The 27,205-nt window shown below is 33.6% G+C and overlaps 1 protein-coding gene across 5 annotated transcripts in view; it reads right to left on the bottom strand.

Annotated features, from left to right (window-relative positions):
- The window catches only part of LOC114326577 (embryonic polarity protein dorsal), a 125,777-nt gene that overhangs the window by 60,409 nt on the left and 38,163 nt on the right, over positions 1-27,205 (bottom strand). For all 5 annotated transcript variants that reach the window (XM_028274978.2, XM_028274979.2, XM_028274977.2 and 2 more), the window contains one exon: positions 22,498-22,557. In XM_028274978.2, coding sequence (XP_028130779.2) covers positions 22,498-22,557 — 60 coding nt within the window. The remainder of the gene's footprint in view (positions 1-22,497; positions 22,558-27,205) is intronic.

Genomic DNA, 27,205 nt, shown 5'->3' with positions numbered 1-27,205 from the left:
TTAAAATTTTTCTTTTTTTTTGGAAAAAAGCGTTTACCTTTTTTTTGGAATAGCTGCAGATATAATTTTTTCTTAATCTTGTGTATTTTTTCAAGCACTATATTTCTAATTTTTTTTCAAATTTTTCCGTAACGCTGGTCACCGTAAAAATAAAAAAAAAACTGTTTTTAAGGGGGTTTTGGGGGATTTGAACGTGTTTCTCCCATTTTTAGATATTCTAAAGGACTCAGTTCCTTAAATTTACATATAACCTATAAAAAAGAAATTGATTTGATCTATTATGAAGTCTATAAAATAGGGAAAATCCCTAAAAACCCCCTAAAAAACAGTTTTTCGGATTTTTGAAGGTGGCGAGCCTTACGGAAAAATCTGAAAAAAATTAGAAATATAGTGTTTGATAAAATACACAAGATTAAAACAATTAAAAATTAGATCTGCAGCTATCTCCAAAAAAAAGTTATACGCTTTTTTCCAAAATTTTTTGAGGTTATGTACACTCAACCTACGGGTCTATAAAAAATAGACAAATTTTATAAAAGCCTCAACTATGTGTGTGAATTTTTTAAAATTAAAAATTGATTGCATCCCACCAAAAAGAAATAAAAACAAAAAATGAAGTTTTTTGATTGTGCGGACAGGGGGAAGGGTGGTGAGTTAAATTACGCTGAATCTTATGTGTTAATTGCATAGAACTTAAAAAAATCAAAAAAATTGAATTCTCGTAGTGAGGGAGGGTAACTTTTAATTTATTTATGCCGTCCATGAGTGGAAAGCTTGATGCGCCACTGTCGACGCATGTGCCACTGAAAAGTGACGGCACAGTGTTCAAACGTTTTCTTTTAGGTTCTACTATTTAAGTTATAGGCTCTTATCGTGCCTAAAATGATTAAGAAATCTCACCTATACCGGCTATTAGTCTAATAGGTTTATTGCGTCTAGTATCTACACCAACGGTGCTTAAAGGGTCGATCGCGATCGACCGGTCGATCGCCAAAGTTTTTGAAGTCGATCGCGATTCACGGAAAAAATACAAATAGAAAAGACGGGTACTGCGCTGTGACAGTCTACAGGAACTACTAAAAATAAAACAATTATCGATATGATGAGCGCAGTAGGTACATTCTTTTGTCAACAAATGGAAATTATTGATTAATCAAATGAAAATAAAGGATTTAAACAACTTTCCATCGTTGAAAAAAAGGGTAACTGCTCATTTGAATTATGTTTATTACGAGACGGAGCTATAGCTAGTTTGAAAGACGCTTCGCTGATTTTAAAAAACTGACAGACATTGTAATATTCATTTTCTTTGGAAGACGTGGAAAAATTGCCAGTGAAATATCCATACACCTTAAGTCCAGAGGGACCGATAAGAAATTTTGGTCTTTCATATCGTCTGACAAATATCCGTCTTTGAGAAAAGTAGCTCTGGAGCACACAGCATTCTTTGGATCAACATACTTGTGTGAGTATCAGTGGCGGTTTCTCCATAAGTGCACATGTGCACGTGAACCCCCAAAATTATTTTCACATCAACATTCATATATGTAACATTTATCATTCTATAAATAACATTTTAATCTAACTATACAGTAATTTAAATTCGAAATAACAGATTCAAGGAGTTTATAAGTATCTAATAGGTAACATTTAATTATTTTTATTCTATTTCAAAGGAGAAACTTCACGGATGCGAGGCCTTAGACAGAACCCCGCGTTCACCGCTCTCAAGGTGGTTCCTATACCAATGACTTTTCATACCGCAAAATACAACTCACCACCCGCCCCGCTACCCGCTATAGCCCACAAGTTTAGATGGCCATAGGATCACAAGTCGGATGTGATCTTATGGCATGATCTTATGGTGTTTTCAACGTGCACGGCACACGTATGTTTAAATTTTGCTTTCGTGAAGTTCGAATTTCGGAACTATAAGGATTTGTGGATGTAAATGTTAGCGTGGAATATTTAAAATCAATTAAATTTTCTTCATTATATTTAGAAGAAAAATTAAAAATGCCGAAACCAAATTTAGACCAGTAAGGATCTGCGAAAAAACGTATATTTTTGGATGTGAGAGGTGGCATTCGGATTTTTGCAGATAAAGTTAGGTGACACCTTCAGTAATAATAATTGACTTATGCTCCTTCTCAAATATGCCCGGAACATTAATAAAAAAATTAAAATATTTAAAAATTTCGAAAAACATCGATTTTTTTCTGCTTCTTTGCTTATAACTTTAAAACGATTCGTTTTGGAACAAAGTCGTAGAAAAATAAAATAAAGATAATTGAATTTTGTATGATATACGACTGGTAAAAAATGTCTTAAGGTATTACCTTTTCTGCAATATAGCAATAAATACAAAATAAGGGGGCAAAATAAGTCTGTTGTTATTCAATATTTTTTAACCACTTTGGGGGCACTTAAAGCCTTGTTAATTCGCTTAGGAAATTCTTTGTAACATCCTTAAATCGTGTACCAAATTTCATTAAAATCGATCTAATAAATTTTGCATAATAAATTTGGAATCTAAATGTTTTTAAAAAAGTTCAAATTTTTTAAAATCTTTCTGAACAAAAAGTAGACCATTTAGAAGTCTGCTACTTTTTTTACATATAAAGAGGTGCTCTACCTATCTAATACACTTTATAGAATTAAAATCGGATTATTTAAGGGGCCTCAGCAATGTTTTAAATTTAGAAACAATTTTTTAGCTTATAAACAAATAGCTTTGTTTAAAAATAAAAAAATTAATTTTTAGCAATGCAAATAATTCAAACCGGTTTAATTTAACTTAAACTTTCAAATGCTGTCAGCAGAATTGCTATTTTTATTTTTTAATCAAACGTTATTCGCGTTCAAAAATTGCAATTTCTCGATTTTTTGAAAGTTCCATCGCGTTTATCTCGAAAACTATGCATCCTACGAAAAAACTTGTAAGAACATTGTTTGCTTAGAATTACCCAAGAAATACATAAAAAAACTTGGGTAAGTCCATCTAAATAAAGGAGCCCGTAGCACCCCCTCCTGGCCACAGCACTAATTTGTTTATAAGCCAAAAAATTGTTAATAACTTTAAAACATTGCCGAGGCTGCTTAAATAATCCGATTTCAATTTTTTAAAGTGCATTAGATAGGTGGAGTACTTCTTTATATGTGAAAAAATTGACAAATCTTTTTATGTTCTAGTTTTTCTTGTGCAAGATTTCAAAAAAAGTTTAGATTGCAAAATTATTATGCAAAATCTAGTAAGTCAATTTTAATGAAATTTGGTGTAAGGTTTTAGCACATTACAAAAATTTTCTAAGCGAATTAGGAAGTTCCAAGTGTAACCTAAGTGATCGAAAATCATTGAATAAGGACAGGCTTGTTTTGCCCCCTTATTTTATATTAGTTGCTATTTTGAAGTAAGGGTGATAAATTAAGACATTTTTAACCAATCGCATCTGATAGAAAATTTAATTATCTTTGTATTATTCTTATACGACTTTGTTTTAAAATGAATAATTTTTAAGTTATAAGCAAAAAAAAGTAGAAAAAAAAACGAAATTTTTAAATATTTTATTTTTTTTTTATTAATGTTCCGGGCATATTTGAGAAGGAGCATAAATCAATTATTATTAACGAAGTTATCACCTAACTTTATCCGCAAAAATCTGAATGCCACCTCTCACATCCACCTAAAAACAGATCCTTACTGGTCTAATTTGTTAATTAAGAATGTACCAAAGTGCAAACGTCGGGATTATAAATGATTATTTAAAATGGAGATTTGTGTAAAAACTTACAAATTGTGTAGCTGTGAAGCACATATTTGGAGAAGAGGAAGCATAATGAATAAAATAGAAGATACGATTTTAACTATCCGGCGCAGTCCACTTAACTAAATTTTTGATTGAAAATAATTTACAAGACGATTTTTCTGAAATAATTTGGATTCTCCAATTATGTACTTGTTACGATGCCAGTGACAACTGCAGAAACAGAACGATGTCTCTCTGCATTGAAACGTATCAAAACTTTCCTTAGAATAGATATGGGCCAGAATCGATTAACTGCACTCGCAATGTTTTCAATTTAAAAAAATGATTCAAGAAATTACAAATTTTACTGAGTTTGTTTGTGAATAATTTTTCTAAAAAATAACAGGCCACTGACTTTCGTTACAACTTCCTTGTAACATTTAAACACTAAATTATAATTTTAAGTCAATAAAATACATTATTTATTGTAATTTTTAATAAGGTCCTCTGATTTTTATAATTTGAAGACACTCAAAAAATTTTACCTACGGAAATGGGGTCTCAAGGTCTTTTTATATGTTAACATTATGTGTGCACCCCCAATATTTTACACCAGGCGCCGCCACTGGTGAGTATACATTTTCCCAAATGAAGGTAGTGACATCAAAGTATCGTAATCGGTTAATTGATGAACATCTCTTCATCAAAAACATGACTTTAATTACAACTCTCTGTAGTTACAACTTTTATCAAATAGAAATGTGCAATCAATTTTTTATTTTCAAAATTGCTTTATTTTATTAGCAGTCGATCGCTTGACACTTGCAGTTTATGTGGTAGATCCCACGCAGTACAAGTCTGAGCACCACTGATCTACAGTAATCTACACCAGAGGTTCTCAATCTGTGGTACATGTACCACTGGTGGTACATATTATTGGCGGTGGTACACAAAACACAGAAAAAAATAAAATAGTAGTACTTAGTAAGTATTGATAATACAATTTAAAAATATAGGTGGTACCAAAAATAATAAAAATAACTGTAGGTGGTACATCACTCAAAAAGGTTGAGAACCGCTGATCTACACCATACAACAGATAACCCGCTGCAAGATAATCTAGAAAGCGCAAAGCTTTGGCAACTCCGGAAATTGCTCACCGATACGGTGATCAGAGTCGGCTTAGGTTAAATGCAGTCCCATTTCATGATTGTTGGTCTCTTAAATTGTTTTAAAGGACACCGCACACATCTTATGGAAAATATAATGTCACTCAAATTCATTAAAATTTACATGACTAGATTTTGACTAATAACGACGAAAAATTGATATAAATAAATCTAAAATCAAATGGGTATGTACGTGAGTTAGAGAGAGAAGAGATTTTGTGAATCGGGACTTCATAAATCTTTCTGCAGGTATTAAGGCAGAGGCTTACTCTTATCTTATAGATACTAAAGTAGGTATAATTTGTTCAGTTGTATTAAAGTATATGGTTCCTCTAACCGGCTTAGCTCAAGCTGGTTTCAATAGCGACTAGACTAATATTATTTATGAATGACAATTTTATGGACTTCAAAAATGTGATTTCCCTAAACTTTATTTACAATTTACGCCGTTATTAATCAAAATTCAGAGTTGGTGCAATGATATGAAATAATGGTAATATCGAGACGAATCTATTCATGTAAATTTTATTGCATTTGAATGATATTATATTTTGAATAAAATTTGTGCGGTGTCCTTTAAATCAGTTTGATTTTAAAAATCTACATACAGTAATTTTGTGGTAGCCTTCTGATATCAGTTTAGACTGTCAACATAATTTATTTAAAGTAGGGAAATTTTAAAAGAATTGGTGACATGGAACGAGGTGAGATGATGCCGAATCTTTTCGCACCTTTCTATTGGTAGGGGAGCCAAGCGGGGATTTTTGCAGTTACTCGAGCGCGTCAGAAAATCACATGAGGAGAAACCTTGTACCCTATAAATTATGGGACATCTTGGATATTAGCGCACCCTAATATGTCTGTGTAGATATTGGCATTGGATCCGACCGTCACATGTAACACCGTTGCCGTATCCTCTATTTTTTCATACTAACACGTTACAATTTTTTGTGATATTATATTTGTGTGTGAAATGTATCATTTTTGTGTATTTTAGGTATGTTCTAATATGTTATGTATATATAGGTTTTTACTTGATTATTTTAAATCATTGTGACGTTTAACTTGCTAGAAACCTTGTAATATTGTGTAATGTGTTAAAAGTAAGTAGTTTTGAAACACCAATTAAGTAAAGTTTATTATGTTGTTGTTTTCACCAATTTTGAAAAAATGTGAAAACATTGAATTGTCCACGTCCGTCTGTCCGTCCGTTCGTCTTGTCTGTCTGTTTGCAAACTCAACTCCTCCGTCATTATACCAGGTAGAATGACAAATGAGGTGTCAAATGAAAGCTTATCCAAGGATGGTACTAAAGGTGAGAAATTTAACCTAGGCTGTCTATCCGTCTGTATGTCCGACCGCGTATATGATTCCTTCGTCACTATACCAGGTAGAACAACAAATCCTTGGATTATAAGCTTTAATTTGACACCTCATTTGTCATTATACCTAGTATAATGACGGAGAAGTAAACGTTATTATTCTATTATTCTTGTAGGTACATTTAACACTGATTGATATTTTGAAAGAAATATATAGAAAACAGCATGGCAACACTGTGACGCACAAACATAAAAATTCAGCCACATTCAGCTGTGCGTTTCATAGTGTGCTTTAATATCCAAGATGTCCAAATTATGTACCCCTAGCATATATGTATGGCCTCTTAATACAGAGGAGTTCGTTAACGGGAGTCCGAAAAAATCCTTATAAAAACTCGAAATCGTCAGATTAAGATAAGGTAAGTTAAGTACATGCAGAACAGTGTATATTTAAAAAAATCTGACGATTTAAACAGGGCGTAAGGAAATGGGTGAGTCACAAATTTTAACGAAAAAAGGGAATATTTCGCGAAAGGAACGTCAGATTGAAAAACTGAAAAATACGTGTTCAATATTTTTTAAAAATCAGTCGAATCTTAAATCTTAAATAGGAGCCCCCAATCTTTACTGCAGATTTGGATTCCTTACGTAAAAATCAGTAACTTTTATTCGAGATATTTTTTCGAATTATGGATAGATGGCTCTATAATTGGCAAAAACGATTATTGGAAATGGAAAATTGAATTAAAAAATTGAAAGTCCCCACTAATGTGAAAAACGTAACTTTTTTTGTTTTTAGGACCTAATCTTCACAACCCAATAGGTCCCCATAACCCTTTAGTAACTGCAAATTTAGCATCCTCGCCTCACCTACTGTATGTTCTATCCCTTCCTGAATAATTTTGTATGTAGTTGATTGTGGTAAAAAAACCTACGTTTGTTAAAAAACAGTTTCTATTTATCTCTTCCAAAGAAAACAATTCCTTTCTTAATAATAATTGTTAGTAATTTCTTGTTAATACATTCATTGTCAACATCAAAAATATTTTTGTATTAATATTTTTGCGAATATTTATTCGAAGTAATATTATTGTTTCGAAAGTAGGCTATCAAAATTCATTAACTCACCCATTTTATCAAAACACAGGTCCGAATCACATTAATTTTAAAGTTAAACTAAAGTCTACAGAACAAATAACATAAATTACGTTATTCCGACATTTTTTGAGGTCATTCTATCACCCCCCTCTATCCTTTCTTATTGTTGGTAATTTTATTATGAATTGATTTAACATAATATTTCCTTATCTCAACATATTTTCATAGAGCGAAAGGTCACGGACTGAAAATTATTTTTAGGATATTTTTTGGGAAATCCAATAATAATTTTTGCTAACTATTATGTAGTTTCGTCTTATACTATTATTACTTATACTATATATATGGTATACTATTTCTTGCAATGCATTATATGGATGTATACATAGATCAAGCATAAGAAATATATATTACTTACTCAAATTATTTAAGAGTACATACAATCGAGAAGATAAGTCCTTGGGCCCACCATTTAAAAAAAATTATTACCTCCCTCATGAGTCTTTTTTTATTCAGCTATTCAGGTCGAGTCAGATAACTTTTCTATTTCGGAAAATTTTCGGGAGGGGGCGTTTCGTAAATATACAGCTTTCTAAACTTTGATGCTTCCGAGAAATGGAGTAACCTTAAAAATTGTCGGACAATATTACCAGTTAATTGTAAATATTTTTATTAAACAATCCTGCAAAAATCAGCTGTGAGGGTATACACTTTATGACTATTTATGATGCGTGTCCCCCCTCCCTATGGTGGGCGCACAATGGAGTCATAAATGATGAATTTTTGCAGGATTGTTTGATAAAAATACTTACAATTTACTGGTAATATTGGCCGACAATTTTTAAGGTTACTCCATTTCTCGGAAGCATCAAAGTTTAGAAACCTGTATATTTATGAAACTCCCCCTCCCGAAATTTTCCGTATTAGAAAAGTTGTTGGACCCAGCATGTCTTATCTGACATTTTGTGGCTTTATTTTAACTAAAAATGGGCATTATTTCGTAGTACTTACTGACATTTTTAACTAATAATTCTCTCTATATCCCAGTTAAATACTAAAAAAACTATTCTATTTGATTTTTTTTAAATTATTTTTTAACTAGGTAGATAATATTACTACTTCTACATTGCTGGTGTTGTTGTCTGAAATTAAAAGAATGGTCTAATTTGATAACGATTTCCGAAGTGAAAGTCGAAACATCAAATAAATTGAATTTCCAACTTAAATTGTGGCTTATTTCTTGAGTAAAATAATAAATGGTGTAATTTGAATTTATTTTCACCTACAATCTTCATACTAAGTTAAAAAAAGTTTCCACATATTCTAAGAGTTCCTTCTACAATAATGTCTTTGTGTCTTTTCTAGAGTGGAAGGTGTTTGATGTCATAAAATACGGCGTATAAAATAATTCGAAAAGTTCGAACTGGTTACTAATTATATACGAGTTATCGCCAATGGTTATTAAGTTATCAAAACCACAACGAAATAGAGAAATCCACAATAAAAAAAAAAAGGAAATGACGCATGACTGATGATTTCTTCGATATTTTTGAACTAATACGTAGGAAGAGCCTTATTGAATCAACGACGGATTACAATATGGAAATTAAAAAAAAATAATAGCAAAAATATACAGAGAGAGTCTGTAAAGTGAAATAAATTCAATATCTCAAATACTAATTGTTTTTTTGGAAAATGCTCAGACCCGTCGATTAGTATTTCAAATTGTCCTTTTTGACATTCAATAAAAATGTATACAGGGTGTCCCAATTTAGAGATATGACGTCATCGTCGATTTTCTTAAATGGCAACACTGTCATTTTGATAGCTAATTTGATAGGGTTTGTAAAGTTATACATAACTGCAAAATATCAAATTTTTATTCTCTACCATTTACAAGATAATAGAAAATAACAAAGTTATATCTGTAATTTGGAATATATTCAATAATTAAAATACTAACTGTTTTTTTGAAAAATGCTCAGACCCGTCGATTAGTATATCAAATTGTCATTTTTGACATATAATAATAATGTATACAGGGTGTCCCAATTTAGAGATATGACGTCATCGTTGATTTTCTTAAATGGCAACACTATCATTTTGATAGCTATTTTGATAGCGTGTGTAAAGTTATACACATCTGAAAAATTTCAAAATTTTATTCCCTACCATTTACAAGATAATAAAAAATAACAAAGTTATGAAGAACAAGAAGTAATCAAATAATAATTGAATTTATTTATTTCAATTAAGCAAATGCTCATAACGTTGCCCATTGACAATTTGACAATAATTGAGGGCAACATTATGAGTTTTTGCTTAATTTATTGAAATAATTAAATTCAATTATTAGTTGATTACTTCTTTTTCATAACTTTGTTATTTTTTATTATCATCTAAATGGTAGAGAATACAAATTTGAAATTTTGCAGTTGTGTATAACTTTACACACCCTATCAAAATAGCTATCAAAATGACAGTTTTGCCATTTAAGAAAATCAACGATGACGTCATATCTCTAAATTGGGACACCCTGTATAAATTATTATTATATGTCAAAAAGGACAATTTGATATACTAATCGACGGGTCTGAGCATTTAAAAAAAAAACAGTTAGTATTTTAATTATTGAATATATGCCAAATTACAGATATAACTTTGTTATTTTCTATTATCTTGTAAATGGTAGCGAATAAAAATTTGATATTTTGCAGTTATGTATAACTTTACAAACCCTATCAAATTAGCTATCAAAATGACAGTGTTGCCATTTAAGAAAATCGACGATGACGTCATATCTCTAAATTGGGACACCCTGTATACATTATTATTGAATGTCAAAAAGGACAATTTGAAATACTAATCGACGGGTCTGAGCATTTTCCAAAAAAACAATTAGTATTTGAGATATTGAATTTATTCCACTTTACAGACTCTCTCTGTATATACAGCTAGAGAATAAGTTCAATCAGCTAAAATAATAGTTTCCTCATCATTACACACTCGGAGCAAAGAATGTGGCAGCAAACCAGTGGATACAGTAATAGCAATGGTAACCAAAATAACAATTGAGTAGTAAGTTGCTTAAGCACTATAAAAAATAAAGAAAATGAAAACAGTTGGGTCAAATGATATTAATGGGGGAAGAGTGAACAACTTAAGCAGAGACAGGAGCAAGTTGCCTAACACGTTGGTTTATATATTTGAAATTATTCAAGCGGATCAACAACAGATGTAATTTTGATTATAAGGCAGCTGATGAAAAAATATAGGAATAGATAAACAACTAATAAATTTATTGGATTAATCTGTATCAGTAGCTAGTTGACAAGCTTTCAGGCATAGATAGTATTCTGCGTTAAGACTATTTACATAATGTAGGCAATCACAAAAATATCTAGTTGTAAACAAAATTCTTATCCTTGACATGATAAATCTACATCTTCTTCGTGAACCATTTTCCTTCCACACCTGAATGTAGGTCTCTTCCAAGTGCTTCCATCTTTCTCTATCTTGCTCTAATCTAATTCGCTGTTTGCCAATCTCTCTCTTCAATCCTGACCACCTGAAGGGAGTGTAGTGGTCGACGTGATGCATTGACATATTAAGCGTAGACTCGGCATACTCACCAAACAAGCGTAACGCGGAAACAGCATGGAAACAGTCGATCGGTGGTCTATCTATCTCTTTTAACCAAACGATCCCGCGCATGTGACTGACAAAGATGGCTAGACCACTCGATCCTATGTCGACGTTACACCCCGATGCATTGAGTGGCATATCCCTAGCCAAATCTATCCTTAACATGTCTCTGACGTGATGTCGTGTATTGTCCGTCTCCAAAGATCTCTGTCTCTGGCCATTTCTTTTAACTCATGCATAGGTCTTTTGCATATTCCTGTAATTTCATCGATACATCTTGTTGGGGATCGTCCTTGTGATCTTCGGCCTTCCACCTTTCCTTGTATGAGTCTCTCCATGTTTTCTAAAGTATTTTAATTGTTGGAGATGGACTTTACTGGAGAGTCGTTGGCTAACTTTTAGCTCTCTTAAAAATGAATTATTTGTCCTATAGTCGCGGTCGGTCTAAGGAATTCGTAACATTCTTCTCCAATAGAACATTTCAGTGGCGTGTATCTTTCTTCTTTCTGATTGTCTCAGGGTCCAAGATTCACATCCGTAGGTCAGTATTCGGATTAATAAGCAGTTGCTCAATCTCATCTTTAACGCTCTTAAAATCTGACCTTGGAGACTCATGTCAGTTGTGTTCTTTGATAAATAAGATCTCTGAACTAATATAAAGATAAAGTAACTTCTATAAAACTAACTTCAAATATTTCCTGTATCAATCGCAATACATTACAGGCAAAATAACACAAAAGATGGAAAACATAATACATTGCGAAACAAAAAGAGGTGAAACTAGTGGAGGTGGAAATTATCGTTATAAACGTATACATTAACATTACATTACATAGTTTCCCACCTTTAGACGTATCAGAGGAGTATGACAACTATCACTGTGACAGTAGAATTTTATAAAAATACTCCTGTCACAGACGTCTAAAGGTGGGAAACTATGTAAAATAGTTATTATTTATACGTTTATAACGATAATTTCCACCTCCACTCTCGTTTTGTTTCGCAATGTATTCCAATGTTTTCCATCTTTTGCGTTATTTTGCCGTTTATTAGTGCGCTCTAGTAGGTATAATAAAAACGATATTTATTTAAATATTCTAAATGTAACTAAGTGGCTTCTATTTCGCACTTTCTACTTGCTAATTCAGCGCACAACTACGCAAATTAAAAATAAAATTATGTTTGTTCCCCCACCCATGAATAATTTATTTTATGGTACAATGTTTTCTACATTGTTTAGGTCAAACACGTCCTGCTATTAGCTACAACTAACGGAAATATTTAAAACGCAATTAGAAAATAAACTGCTCGTCAAAAGTTAGGGATATAGAAAATTTTGCTGATTTTCATAGTTGATTTTTTCGCGAACAGACGGATTCCGCTATTTTTTTTATTTTAGCCTTTTCTTTAGTATTTACACAATTGTGCAAAGGCTTACTCAAACTTATTTTTTGTACTTATACCGGGTGGAAGAAAAAAATATGTTTTTCTTATGTTAAGTTTGAGACACCCTGTAGGGAGAACGAGGTACAAATGTGAGTATACATCAGAATAATATTGTAGTCTTATGTTTTGTGAACATGCTGTTGTTTGAATTTTCCTGATATCTTTAAAAACAAAAAAAAATAGACGGTTTTGTAATTTAACATGTGTTTTAACCGAAACAAAAGTTTGAGACACCTTGTAGGGAGAAAATAGCACGAAGGTGAGTATACCCCGATATTATGTTGTAGTCTCATATTTTTTTAATAATTTATTTTTTAAATTTCTCTAATATCTTTAATAACAAAGAAACTAGACCGTATTACTCTTTAATATGTTTTTCTATGTTTCACATGTGTGATGTGACGCATGTCGTCAGTTAAAACACATATTAAAGAGTAATATCGTCTAGTTTCTTTGTTATTAAAGATATCAGAAATTAAAAAAATAAAATATTCACGAAATATGAGACTACAACAAAATATCGAGGTATACTCACCTTTGTGCCTTTTTCTCCCTACAAGGTGTCTCAAACTTTTGTTTCGGTTAAAACACATGTTAAATTACAAAACCGTCTATTTTTTTATTTCTAAAGATATCAGTGACATTCAAAAAACAAAATGTTCACGAAACATAAGACTACAATACGATTTCGATATATACTCCCATTTGTACATCGTCCTCCCTACAGTGCATCTCAAACTTAACATAAGAAAAACATTTCTTTTCTTCCACCCGGTATAAGTACAAAAAAAAAGTTTGAGTAAACATTTGCTTAACTGTGTAAACACTAAAGAAAAGTCTAAAATAATAAAAAAAAATTAGCGGAATCCGTTAATCTGTTCACGAAGAAATCTACTATAAAAATTCAGCAGAATTTTCTATATCCCTAACTTTTGACGAGCAGTTTATTTACATTTCAAATAAGTATGTATGAAATTTTAATTTTTTACAATTTTTCTTAGATAAGTGATATATTACGCATTTAGTAAACTACGTCTAAACAAATATTTATTAAATATGCAGAAAACCATATAAATAATTAAAAAATATTCCGCCAAGAGATAAGCAAACCATAATAATATACAAATGATACCTACCTATATTTTACTGAACCATTAATTTCCCTTTGAATTCTTTGATAGCAATATTTTTTGTTAACATAATTCCTGTCCTTTCTTAAAAAGTACATTCAAATGACTTAGGAAGGATGTCCAAGGTGTTATGTAACAGAGACCTAAAGTTGGCATTGAGGATCCGCCTACTTCGCTACTACGTGTTCTCGGTCATACTTTACTGTGTCGAGTCCTGGACTGTGAATAAAATCGATTTAAACCGCCTGGAGGCTTTCGAAATGTGGTGCTATAGAAGAATTTGAAAAGTTTCCTGGGTGGAGAAGATTTAAAACTCCACAATACTAGAACGTCTCAGCAAGACTACTGAGATCATAAAAAGCATCAAGCAGAGAAAGCTGGAGTATTTCGGACATGTAATGAGAGGTCCCAAATATAGGTTGCTACAAAATATCATGCAAGGAAAAATAGCAGGCAAACGCAGTCCAGGACGAAGAAGAACCTCATGGTTGAAGAACTTGCGAGATTGGTATGGTGTTGATACAAGCATGCTATTTAGGGTGGCAGTGAATAAAATTAAGATAGCTATGATGGTAACCAACGTTCTGAAAGGACATCGTACATGAAGAAGAAGAAATGACAAGCGCATAGGGCGCGAAATTCCACTTAAATAGACAGTTTGGTTTCGTTTTGCTTTAGAGGTGTACACGCAGCTCTACTGAGGACATCGTAAGACAGAAACACCTGTCTGGAGATTGTGTATTGCCTCTGAATCGAAGTATATTTACTCAGATTTTATCTTTACTCAGATTTTGAGTATTAGGAACTTTATTTCTGACCTCTTCCTAGACCTAGACGAATGAAAGCGGAATGTGACTGCATATTGTAGAGTCCATTTCGCTTTCTTTATTCCTCGTCTCTTGTCTTATAAATTGTTGTTGTCAGAGATTAAGGATTTTACAAGAAAGGGGTTCCAATAAGAAAAGTTTCAATCGCCTCTGAATCGAAAGGAAACATAATATAAGTTGTATTTCACTTTTAAAATTTGTTTAATTTATTAATATTTTGTATTTCGATAGCGACCTCCGGAGTGGAGGTCGAAACGTCAATAACATCATTTTTCAATTGAAATTGTAACTTATTTCCCAATTATGAATGGTATCATAGAATAGTAAATTACATAAATGGAACAAAGAAATAGCTTCAGAACAATATTACGAAAAACTTATTAGGGCACCACTAATTTGTAACCGGATCTGTAACCTAAGTACATAATAACCAATTTGGCTGTAACAAATATTTTGCAAATAAAAAAAAAGGTAAAACTGCTAGGCAAACAAACATTTCCGTATAATAGTACCGAAAAGTACACTTGTACTTGCCATAAATTATTGCAGAAAAGCTTAATCTTAAGCTTATTACAAAGTCATTTATATATGAATGATGTGGTTAAGTTTCCGGCACAGGTAGAAATTAATAAATTTTAATCTATCGTCCCTTTAATAATTATTATACCTGCTATTCAGTATGTTTACCTCTCGAAACTTAAGGACGCCATTTAAATACAAATTACTTTGTAATATGATTAAAATAAGGTTTTCTGTAATAATTTAATGGCAAGTATAATTACGCTATTTTGGACTAAGTAGCCATATTATGAGAAGTAGAAACTTAAAGTAGAAAAGCGGAAAACAAAAATAGCCATATACAAAACCCTTATACAACCAATGTTGACATATGGATCGGAGACATGGACCATCTCCAAGGCAGATGAAAACCTTGTGCTTATATTTGAAAGAAGGATCCTGAGACTCCCGAGAGGAATATTCGGTGGCATCTGTAAAAATGGTATTTCGATGAGGAGGTACAGCTATGAGATATACCACAGGATGTAAACATATATTTGGTGGTAAAGACGTAGTATTTCTTATAAAAATAGGAAGATTAAGATGGGCAGATGGGAAAACACAGATTGAAGGATGTGTAGATGAGGATGGTAGAAAAGTAGGCGCAGCAAACTGACAACAGTTAGCAATGGATAGAACTGACTGGCGTAATAGTCTTGGGACTTTTTGGACTCAATGTAGGTTTCGTGGGAGGATAAAGGATTACTTTATTTGGAAAGATTTCATTGAATTGTGCCTGTTTAGGATTTTGTCCTCTTCAGGGTATGCGTTGAATTTTGTTAGCATGGCAGAAAAAGCTAACAGTCCGAAAAAACACTGGGGCAAATTGTGGTGAGGCCTTAGTGTTGCCAGACGGTGGTGGTTCAGGCGACTATCAGAGATCAGAGAAGAAAGTTTGATGGAATTGATGTTGGTTCCATTGACATGTTTGTGTACTGTCCGTGCTTTGCCCTCGACCAAGCTCCCTAGAAAACATTGTACAATGGACAGGCAAGCCTGTATTCTGCGTCGGCGGTCAGGAGGTGGTTTTATACATTGCGTGGACAGTGAGCGTTCAAGTGGTAGAAAATAGTTGCGGCTATTTTCTTAGGGCGAACAGGTATAATTATGCAATGAAGTTGGGAAACCGCAAAAAACCAACTTCTCCCTGTTCGGGGTAGGGAAGAGGAGTTAGAAGAGGAGGGTACGGTAGGTTAGCGGGGTAGCCTCAAGGATTTCTTCGTATTCTGTCGTCAATGCATGTTTGCATTAGAGCAGACGGTGGGTGAATCTTTTTCCGTTTGGGCTTTCGGTGGCAGAATACGTGGCCGAGAGAAGAACAGGAACATTTTAGATATTGTTGTGTGTCAGAGAGGGGGCCGTTGATTACTTTAGATGTGAAGTTCCTGTTCAGGGAGTTAATTCTCTCGATAATTGTGGGGATATTAGAAATGTTATGGATTTCGTTTGATGGGAATCTCCAGTGCTCGTAGTTTGCTCTACGCAGGATTCTACGTTCCACTCGCAACAACCTTTCTTTCTGTATTCTACTGAAAAGTATATATACTTTCTGTATTCTGAAAATATAGGTCTTGTAAGTGTGGATGAGAGTTTTCGTGTGTGTCTTGCCAATTCTCCTTGAGAGAGGGTTGAGAAGTCTGGCTCTATTTCTTACCCTATCTAAAGTTGCCTTTAGATTTTAGATCTGCATCCTAGTTGAGAGTCCTGGTAAACAGTACTCCCAAATAGGTTGCAGTCGGGCTGGGCACGAGCCTTTCTCCCATCAGTCTCAGTGGGTATTAGTCGTCTACATTTCTAATGATTTTGGGGGACACAGAGGGGGCGCGAAACACAATTGTTGTTGTTTTATTCACGTTCAGCGTAACTCTCCACTTACAACAGCATTCTTCGATAGCGCCTAACAGAGTCTGAGCTCTTCTGTGAATGAGTTGTGGATTGTATTGTGAAGTTGTTGTGAGTAGAGCCGTGTCGTCAGCATAGAGAAACAGCCGAGTGCCTGGGATATTTTGGTTTATAAGATCACTGTTGTAGAGTATGTACAACAGTGGAGCTAGAACTGATCCTTGGGGAACTCCAGTTTTTGGAGTAAATGGGGTTGATTTTTGATCGCATACTTTCACTCTAACAGTTCGGTCGTGGAGGTAAGAATGTACAATTTTTGTAAATTTTAGAGGAAGCCTGATGTCAATTAACTTCCGAACAAGTCCGCAATAGTCTTGGGAACGACAAGGCTCTTTTATAGTATAGGGCTGTAGCACCATTGATGATGTAATTACGTGTAGTTAATTCTTAAGGATTTTTATATTTGAAATCGGATAATTGCACAGAGTGATTGTTTGTCTATTGGTAGTAATTATAAACCATTTAAATTACAGAATATCGTAGTAAACCTATTATGTTAAATATCATTAAAAGTAATAAGCCATTAAATACCTGTTTATTATCAGAGATCTTAGTTTTGTAGGAAACCACGTAGTGGTTACCATTCAACGTTGTAGTAATTTATGTCTCCAATCTTAAAGTTGAATTAGTCGTAAAAGTCGGAAATATCTTTCTTGGAAACGAATTTAAACTCTTGGCTTAGTAACCAGAACGCAGATAAACTGACCAATACCGTGACCTTCAGGTTATTCTTATGTAAAGTACGGACTACGGACAGTTAAGTGTTAAGTTTGGAGATAACAACTTCGAAATAGATAACAGTTCAACTCTAACGATGTCTGTCATCAATTTTCAGATTATATGGATTTAATTTGATTTAAATAATCAACACCAAACAAAATTATTATATCTCACTCTAGAAAAAGAAATAGGTGAAATAGTATATTAAAGTAGAAGTGGATATTGGGGTCTTTGAAACGCGCGATTTTTCGAAAATTCAGTTATCTACGAATACTTTCTGATATTTTTTATTGTACTACAAAAAATTGAAATAAGAGATAATAATGTAAAATGGTTAAATTTGTGATGTACATCTAATCAGTATATCTTTCGTTGTTATGGAAAGGAGAAAAACAAAAATGAATTTGAATGTTTCAAACATTATTGGGAGTGACATTAATGGAAGTACAACCTCATGGGCCTCCGAAAATTTCGGTAGTATTAATTTGAACAGAATTTTCTCTGATTTAAACAACGGAAGTATAGATATTCAAATCAATAACAACTGCACTATTCACATTCATTTAAAAGATTAATACCTGGTTGCACCAACAGATCAAATACCGTGAAATCAACAAACTCATAAAAAGAAAAATTAAACAGACCAAAGAATCCTGGCTCGAGAATTCATGTAAAGAAATATAAGACCTCCAAAAAAAGCATGACAGTTTCAACCTCCACAAGAAACTTAAATATACCTCCGGAATTAGAAAACAAAAAATTGCTCACGTACTTAAGTGCAAAGAATGGGAGAGACACATCAGTGACCTTCTTGACGATGCTTCTCGAGAAAATGCTCCAAATACTACCTGTGACAACCAATTAGACAGAGGTCCCAGTATATTGAAGTCAGAAGTCATAAAAGCAATACAACAAGCCAAAAACAATAAAGCACCTGGACCAGATCAAATCCCTGTTGAGCTACTTAAACTTTTAGATGAGGAAAACATTACCTACTTGACTACTTTCTTTAACAAAATTTACAACGAAGGAAAAATACCAGATGATTGGTTGGAGTCACTGTTTATAACATTACCAAAGAAAAGCAGGCCCACCAAATGAAGCGATTTTAGACTAATCAGTTTGATGAGTCACACACTTAAGATACTTTTACGTATTATACAAAACCGAGTATTCCTTCTGTGCGAAACTAGAATGGGTAATAAGCAATTTGGATTTAGAAATGGCCTAGGAACTAGAGAAGCACTATTTTGTATGCGCGTTCTATTACAAAAAAAGTTGTGAATTCTGAAAGAACGTTTATGTTTGTTTCATCGACTTCGAGAAGGCATTCGACCGAGTACAACATGATACACTTTTCGACTGCCTGCAGGCAGCAGGACTTGACCACTACGATATAAGACTGCTGAAATACTTATATTACAATCAAGTAGCCTCTATCCAAATTGGAGACAGTCGTACTGAAAAACTGCCGATAAAACGTGGAGTACAACAAGGTTGTGTTTTATCACCCACCCTTTTTAATCTGTACTCTGAAGAAATCTTTAGGGAGGCTTTGGATGACAGACAAGAGGGAGTAAGGGTAGGCGGAGAAGTAATCAACAATATTAGATACGCTGACGATACAGCCACTCTTGCTGAAAATTTACAAGATCTTCAGACACTACTAAATCTAGTCAGTGAAGCAAGTTATCGGAGAGGCCTTAAAATCAACATTTCAAAAAGAAAGTTGATGGCAGTTGGAAAGATTAATATAGATTAAGGTCAGCTTTCTCTTGCTGGAGAGGAGTTAGAACGGGTAAATCATTTCAAGTACCTTGGCAGCTGGTTAAATTATAAATAGTGACTCTGATGAAGAGATAATAACTAGGATCGAAATATAACGGAAGGCTTTTATGACCTGAAAACCAGTTTTATGCAACTGAAACATGTCGATGAATATTCGAAAGAAGCTGTTGAAATGTTATGTGTGGTCTATCCTATTGTATGGTTGTGAGACATGGACGTTAAAAACCACAATGCTAAACAAAATAGAAGCATTTGAATTGTGGTGCTATCGACGAATCCTAAAGATATCGTGGGTTTCGCACACTTCCAAGGAAGATGTTCTTCAAATGCTGAATTCAGAACGTCTGCTCATAAGCATCATAAAGAGGAGAAAAACAGAATACTTCGGCCATATAATTAGAGGACCTAAATACCATCTGCTTCGCCTTATAATACAAGGAAAAGTGGAGGGAAAGAGATGGATTGGTCGAAAGAAAATTTCATGGCTGCGTAATATTAGACAATGGTGTGGCTGCACAGTAGAAGATTTATTTCGTGCAGCAGCCGATAGAGAGAGATTTCAGGAAATTGTAAACATGATGACGGCCAACGTCTAAATACAGACACGGCACCTAAAGAAGAAGCACCAACAGATATTAAGCTTAAGACGCCTTAAGCTTAAATATAATTTTTTTTTTCTTTTTTTTTTTTAAATATAAATATAAATCCTTATGCTGGGGTCACACTAGCGTCTAATCCCGTTAAATATCGCATTATTTGATATATTTCTAATGTAAAGAATGAGATAATTAACGCTATTAGACGCTAGTGTGGCCTCAGCAGTAAAGTATAAGTCAAGCTATGCTAAGCTGGAGCTTAAGATCTGCTGGTGCAACCAGGCATAAGATTGTTAAATATTTGAATAAAGCTTTAGAAACATTTTTTGTTAGTAAAATTTTATTCATATTTTATTTATTTGACGTTACGTATGTACTCCTGTCAGGTCAGATCAGGCGCGGATCTAGAAAATTATAATAGGGGGACCAGACTTACCGCAAATATTATATTATCCAGATTTAGCCATCCGACTCACACTTACTCTAAGGATAAAATTTACTCATCACAATTACCTACGGTATCAACAGGATTGAGCTGTTATCTGTGTAATTTTGTGCTACTCACACAAAATATGAAGTTTAGTTTTCTTATGTTGAGAACATACGTATTCAATTTTCTCTCTAATAAGGTTTGACCTCTTGCTGGATTCTTGAACAAACTTTGCTAGTTTAGCTATTGTGTCAAGAGTTTGTCTAATACAGTAAACCAGAGCATGATTTTGAAATTGACAGATTCAAGCAATGTTATTCTGGTGATTATTTCATTCACAGGAGATTCTGCCCAATAGAAAGCTACAGAAATAAAAATTACAGCGATAATTTTTGATAATATCCCGTCGTCAAGCATTACGTCAGATGCTCTTCGTTACTACGCAAAAATGAACATTCAGTGAATTTAATGACAATTAATGTTTTACAACTTATCACAGAGAACACCAAGAAACGGGTTTTTAGCAAATATTCAGGCGAAGATATCAATAAAATATTAGCTAAAATCATTTAAAAAACAGTTTTATTCATGAAATAATCTCAGCGAATTACACTCGACCTCTAAAATTATTATCGACTTGTTGCCATCGTGACACTTTAACATAATTTCACTCCCCTTCGGGTCGTGAAAATAAAACTGTCAAAGTGTCACTCGAGAAACAAATCGATAATTTTAGAGCTCTCGTGTAATTACTACTGATACTGAATATACATATTTGCACCAATACTGCAGTTTCAGACATCTTACGTTAACATAGGCCTATTATTACCATCGGCAACATTAGTAGACCTTAAGAACTGCATTATGTCGGTTTGAATCTTTCGTAAGGACATATTCACTATCATTCACTGCTAGCAAACACAATTCTCGACTATTAATCCCACTGTCCGCTCTTTACCAACTGTAGGTGTTAATATTAACCTTTCTACTGTCAACGGGTACGCCTGGATTATCTAGTAAACTTCAATTTTTATATCTTTATTGTATCGCAAATTTGAAACGTGACTTTTCATGAGATAAGGTTTATACCCAGTTTAATGTATTTGCATTTTAAAATATTATTTTTGTTATTGCTTGACTTGAGAAAAATGTATCCGTTGTTTATTGTTCCATCGGTACCCAAACACATGCGCCTTCAATTTATTTTTCAGAGGAGGCTGCTTTTATTGGATTTTATGGCTTCTTTCAATTCTTTCGAGGTGTGTATTTAGTGTTCTACAGATCGCTTGAATTTTAGAGTTGACGGAAAAAAATAAGAAATAATAACAAAAATTCTACTAATAGACTAAATACAATAGGGGGGTCCATGGCCCCGTTGACCCCCTCTGTATCCGCGCCTGGGTCAGATCAATATTTAAAACTGTTGTTGTTACCATGGTAACTTTAAAACACGCGCGTTTTTGAAAGTTGCATTTAAACACGCTGAGGCGTACTTTAAATAAGCAAAATTGGGTACCAATAAAAAAATATTACGGGTATCTGATCGTTTTAAGTCAGAAGGGACATTGTTATTGAAAAATACCTTCGGAGGTATTGTCAGATGGGCTCTATTTTTTTTATAAACCGAGGCTAAAGTCTGAAAATGTAGTTTTTTAACTCTAGCTGGAGGATTTTGATAGAGGGATTTTTTGTTAGCAAAACTATTGTGTTCTTCTTCTTTTTGTGTAGACATAACTCTGTCTGTTTTTTTCAATATGCCTCCAGTAAGTTGTCGTTCCATCGTTTTCGTGGTCTTCCCACTGATCGTCTTCATATTGGAGAACCGGAATTAAGAAGTCAAAGATATACACAAAAACTAATGCCGAGAATTTTTTAAAAAATATACCTACGATGATGGTGTAACGTTCCAGCAACTGACAAGAGGTGACAAATTATGACATTTTATGTCAGTTATAGAAAAATAACTATTTTATTGTCATATATTTTTTTTATAAGATATGTCTCTAATATGTCGATACTTAACCAAAAACAATACCCCGTTATGTTCTTTAATTGTTCACTCCACAGTTGCGGATCCAAAAATAAAAATAAAGAAATAAAAAAATAAAAATATAACTTACTGACATCACTTAATTCAATATTCCCATCCGCTAGGCCTCCATCGTCTTGTGTGCCAGTATCTGCAAAAGTTAAATCTTTGCTTAATAGTTGACGGTACTAATTAACAATAAATGGATTTTAAGAAGCGATGAATAAGAAAATGGGCAACAAATGACAAATACAAAACGCACAGCTGATGGTAATGTAGTTTTCTCAGAAATGAATATCGTTCTGGTATTCCCCAGTATCTTTATCACTCCTTCAGATTATGGTAAATAAATCGAATAATTTAATCTTCTGCAAAGGTTATCGGCCTAAATAATAGTAAAAAAATTGGTAAAATTGTGGAGGTTTTAAAATAATTTATTGTGAAAAATTACTTGTTTATCACTAGACCCACCGAGGGAATTGCACTGTAGAAAGAAGAGGGATATTATATATACAACTCAGCATGCCTTAAAGGCCCATGGCTTGGAATTTCACCATTTTATTCTGTCCATGGCCGAAGTTCTCCAATTTATTATCCCGATTGTTTCCAGGTCTTCCTTACACGCTTCTAGCCGCTCTTTCCGTGATTATTCTCTTTTCGTCTTTCCTTCCCCTCTCAGCAGTGAGTCCTTTTCCCACCTTCCGTCAACCATTCTTGCAAGATGACCTAACTAACTGTCTCTTTGTTCTGACGATCTGGCTAATTTCTGGTTTCCGGTACAGCTCTCTGATCTCTGCATTTGTTCGTCTCCTTCAAACGTCTTAATCGTCCTTTACTCCCCTATTATGGGCCTAAATTACTAAAGACATTGGTAACATTGTGGAGATTTAAAAATAAATGAAAACAATAACTGGTAATTATAAATATTAATTGATGACGATGATGTGGACGATATATAGAATAGAACGACATATTTATGTAATACATGTAGTGATGGAAGAAGAGAATATTCTCAAGAGAATATTCTCGAGAACGAGAATATTCTCGGGCAGAAAATTATTTTCGAGAATTTTCTATATTGTTTTTGCCAATTCACCTCGTATATTTTTTGCATCCCAGACATTATTATTCTTGAAGCTCAAACACCTACTTGCCGCTCCGCTCATGAAGTGCTTTTTCGCTTTCACGCGATTTTAGATCAAATCCCCGAAACTCTAACTAACAGTAACCGGGGCTGGGGAATCCCATGAACCACTAGCTAGAATGTTTACAGTGTCAGTATTTATTGTTTTGGTGCTATATTAACGCAAATATTTAGAATGGATCGAAGTGAAGAGTAATATATGGAATTACTGTAAAATTAAGAGTGTACAAGGTAAGACAAGTACTTTTGGAAATTTTGTGATAGTCAATACTTGAAAAATGCAAAAAGAATGACAAAACATTTAGTAAAATGTGTTAAATGTCCAGTGGGAGCTAGACAATTATTTGAAAAGGATCAACAGAAATATTCATCAACTGCTTTTCAGCCAACACAGTTGTTAGATTCGTCCAATGACGGTAAGCATGCCTTCATCCAGTGCGTCGACTGAAAGAAGTTTCAGTACTTATGGTTTTATCCACTCCTCTAAAAGAAACCGGCTTACTGGTGAACGGGCGATAAGGTAACTTTTATTGCTCCCAATTTAAAATTGTTAATAGACCAATCCATGACTGAGCTGGTGACTAGTGAAAAACAAAATCCCACAACTTCTCATCAGTACATTGAAATGCAGAATGTAGATGACCAGGATGAGCTAATGATATAAATATATTCTGAATCTGAGGCCTCATCTTTTTCAGATTAGCTCACCACATGCAGTATTTGCTGTTAAGAAAATTTCATTTTTTTGTCAAATAAATTTTGTTTTCTGTTGTTTTTGTATTTTCTTATATATAAAGAACACTGTTGTTTCGTCTCATAATTTTGTATATAATTTAATGATTGTTAATACCCTATTTCATCTTTAATCCATAAGCGCATCATAAGGTTCATTCTCACAAAAATTCTTCATATCGAGAATATTCTCGGGAATATTCTCCGATTTTTCATTCTCGAGAATTTTCCAACACTAAATACATGTACGTGCATATAGGGCTTTTCCTTCGCAGTCATTTATTTCGAGCTCCTGTCATGTGTCACATGTCACATAATATTAATATATCTACGTCATACGATATTGGTAATACCACTGACACAAACCAAAGACGTATGACGTAGATATATCGCACACCTAGTTCAATTGTGCCACAACTGCAAAAAATTCGAATTTTGGGTTAAGGTTGTAAAATATTGCCTATATAATGGCCCATCTAATGCAATACAGCCTGAACTAAAATATTGTTTTGGATAAGTATAAAATAAGTTACTTCGGTATTTCACTGTAGGATTTTTGGAGGTTTTGAAAATGCAATATGGCCATAACTGGGAGATGTGGCGATAATATACACTGCCACAATACAACCGATGTAATTCAATACGTTCAATACGGCCACAACTGCAAAAATCAAGAGAGATGTGGCGATAATATACACTGCCACAATACAACCGATATAATTCAATACGGCCACAACTGCAAAAATCAATTGATTTTTTCATTATATTGCCGCCGTATCTCCTAGGTATCGTTTTATAAATGACTTTCTTCACAATGCAATATCGCCATAACTATCAAAATAATAATAACGTTTTATTTTTAATAAATTGTAATAAGATCCAGCCAATAAGTGTATAATTTGCTACCTAAGTTGTAATTTTGAAGCAAGTCATTCTCAAAATAAATTATTTACAGGGCAAAACGCGTTTACTACAGAACGTTTTGCTCATTTCTCGAGAATTTTGTGTTTTGCACTTGTGGCACTATTGAACGAGGTGTGCGATATGTATTAACATTATGTGACACATGACAGAAGCTCGAAACAAATGACAATCGATAAAAAGCCCTATTGACATTGTTCTGTTTCTTTATGGTAAAGCAAGTTCGTGTTCTCTGCCACTGAGGCGTTCCATCCTGACTTAAAGCCTTAAGGCTTGCCCACTTGCATTTTTTTTATCTTGTATTGTATTTCAAAATCTCGAGACAAGAAGGTTTCGATATTTATCGAATACAATAGATTTAAAGTTTAAACCGTCCAAGTAGCCTTTCGAAATGATCTAAATTGGAAAAAGTAAACCAGCAAGCAACAATAAGTTAGTTCCTCTACCACCAAAAAAGAACTTCAAAACTCATACCTTAAGAATGTCACAAACTAGACATTTTTTGCTTGCAGTTATTAGTGCAAAAATGCTATGACCACAGAAGGGATATCTTTATCTGCTTTATTGATTACCAAAAGGCTTTTGAAAGTATAAGATATGATGTGTTAATACAGGCGTTAAGGGAGATTGGTCTGGGTCTAGATGGTAAATATATGATTGATGATTCAACAGCTGTGCTGAAATTACAAATAACAGAATTAACAATAATTGATAATTGTCCATATACAGAACAAGTAGTAGAAATAAGTAATGGCGCGAAAGGGCTGCATTATCTCCCCTCTGTTATTTAACATAATATATTATATTATGTAGAAAAGATTTTGTAACTTGCAGAGCAGAATGAAAAAGGTTTATCAAAATAAATGAAATTCCCATGAATAATAAATTTGTGATATAATGATGGTACAGCCATCATACATATCAAACTCAGACAACATAGAAGAATTACAGCAGATAGTTATAGTTAGATAATAATACAGTAGGAGAGACATTAACATCACAATAACGAAATTAATTATAATTAGAACATAATCTCCTCAGGTATCACACTCAGAGATAGAATACGAAACGAAGACACATTGAGAGAGCTAGGCGTTCAAGACGTAGTGAGATGGACAAGAGCGCGACGATGCATGTGGAGAGACCACGTAGATCGGATGGACCCTGAACGTATGGCGCATTGGGCGAAAACACAGAAGCCCAACACCAAGCGACCCATAGGAAAACCCAAAAAACGATGGTACGAGAGTTGGAGCTCCGGATCGCAGCAAAGACTGTAACAGAAGAAACAGGACATAGTCCTATTATAAGAAGAAGAAGAAGAAGAAGAAGACATAATCTCCTATGCAAGCAAATAAAAAAACAACTTATAGACAGAGGTGAGAAATTTTAATGTATTGGAGCTACCTTAAACATAAGTCGGACTGCGACGAAGACGTGAAGATACGAGTAGCAATGGCTAGAAATACTTTTACCAAATTCTACCAATTTCTACAAATAGAAGTAACTACCTTTGTCAGCGCGAAACTCCTTTGGCAAGGTCTCCGTTAGGCAAGGTTGGTTAAAATGCTATGGGTCGAATATATTATAAATGAAAGGGTTTTAAGGAGAGCTAATACCCAAATAAAGCTTCTAACATCGTTAAGCAGCGAAAGATCTCATATTTAAGAGACGACTAATATATTATTTTAAAAACAACTATTTTAACAGGCAAATATGAAGGTCGGAGAGGACCACAACTCATGGTTCAGAGACATAAGAAACTGGTGCGACACACCTGAAATCGGTACAATAATAAGAAGAACAGAAGAAGGATCCCTATATATTAATTAACCAGCCTAAACGCTTAGACGGTGCATATACGGCACCAAAAGAAGATTCTCAAATGTTGTATGTTATTGACTTGATAGATTTGGTTTACTTTGGTAGATCACTATTTTAATTATTGTGTACTTTCTTACCTTCTTTATCATGGTGTAGTTAAACTTTCTTTTGAAAGAAT

The sequence above is a fragment of the Diabrotica virgifera genome, chromosome 3, assembly GCF_917563875.1.
Source record: "Diabrotica virgifera virgifera chromosome 3, PGI_DIABVI_V3a".
Classification (NCBI taxonomy): Eukaryota; Metazoa; Arthropoda; class Insecta; order Coleoptera; family Chrysomelidae; genus Diabrotica; species Diabrotica virgifera.
Note: the sequence above shows the minus strand (reverse complement) of the source record. Positions and strands in the feature narration are given on the sequence as shown.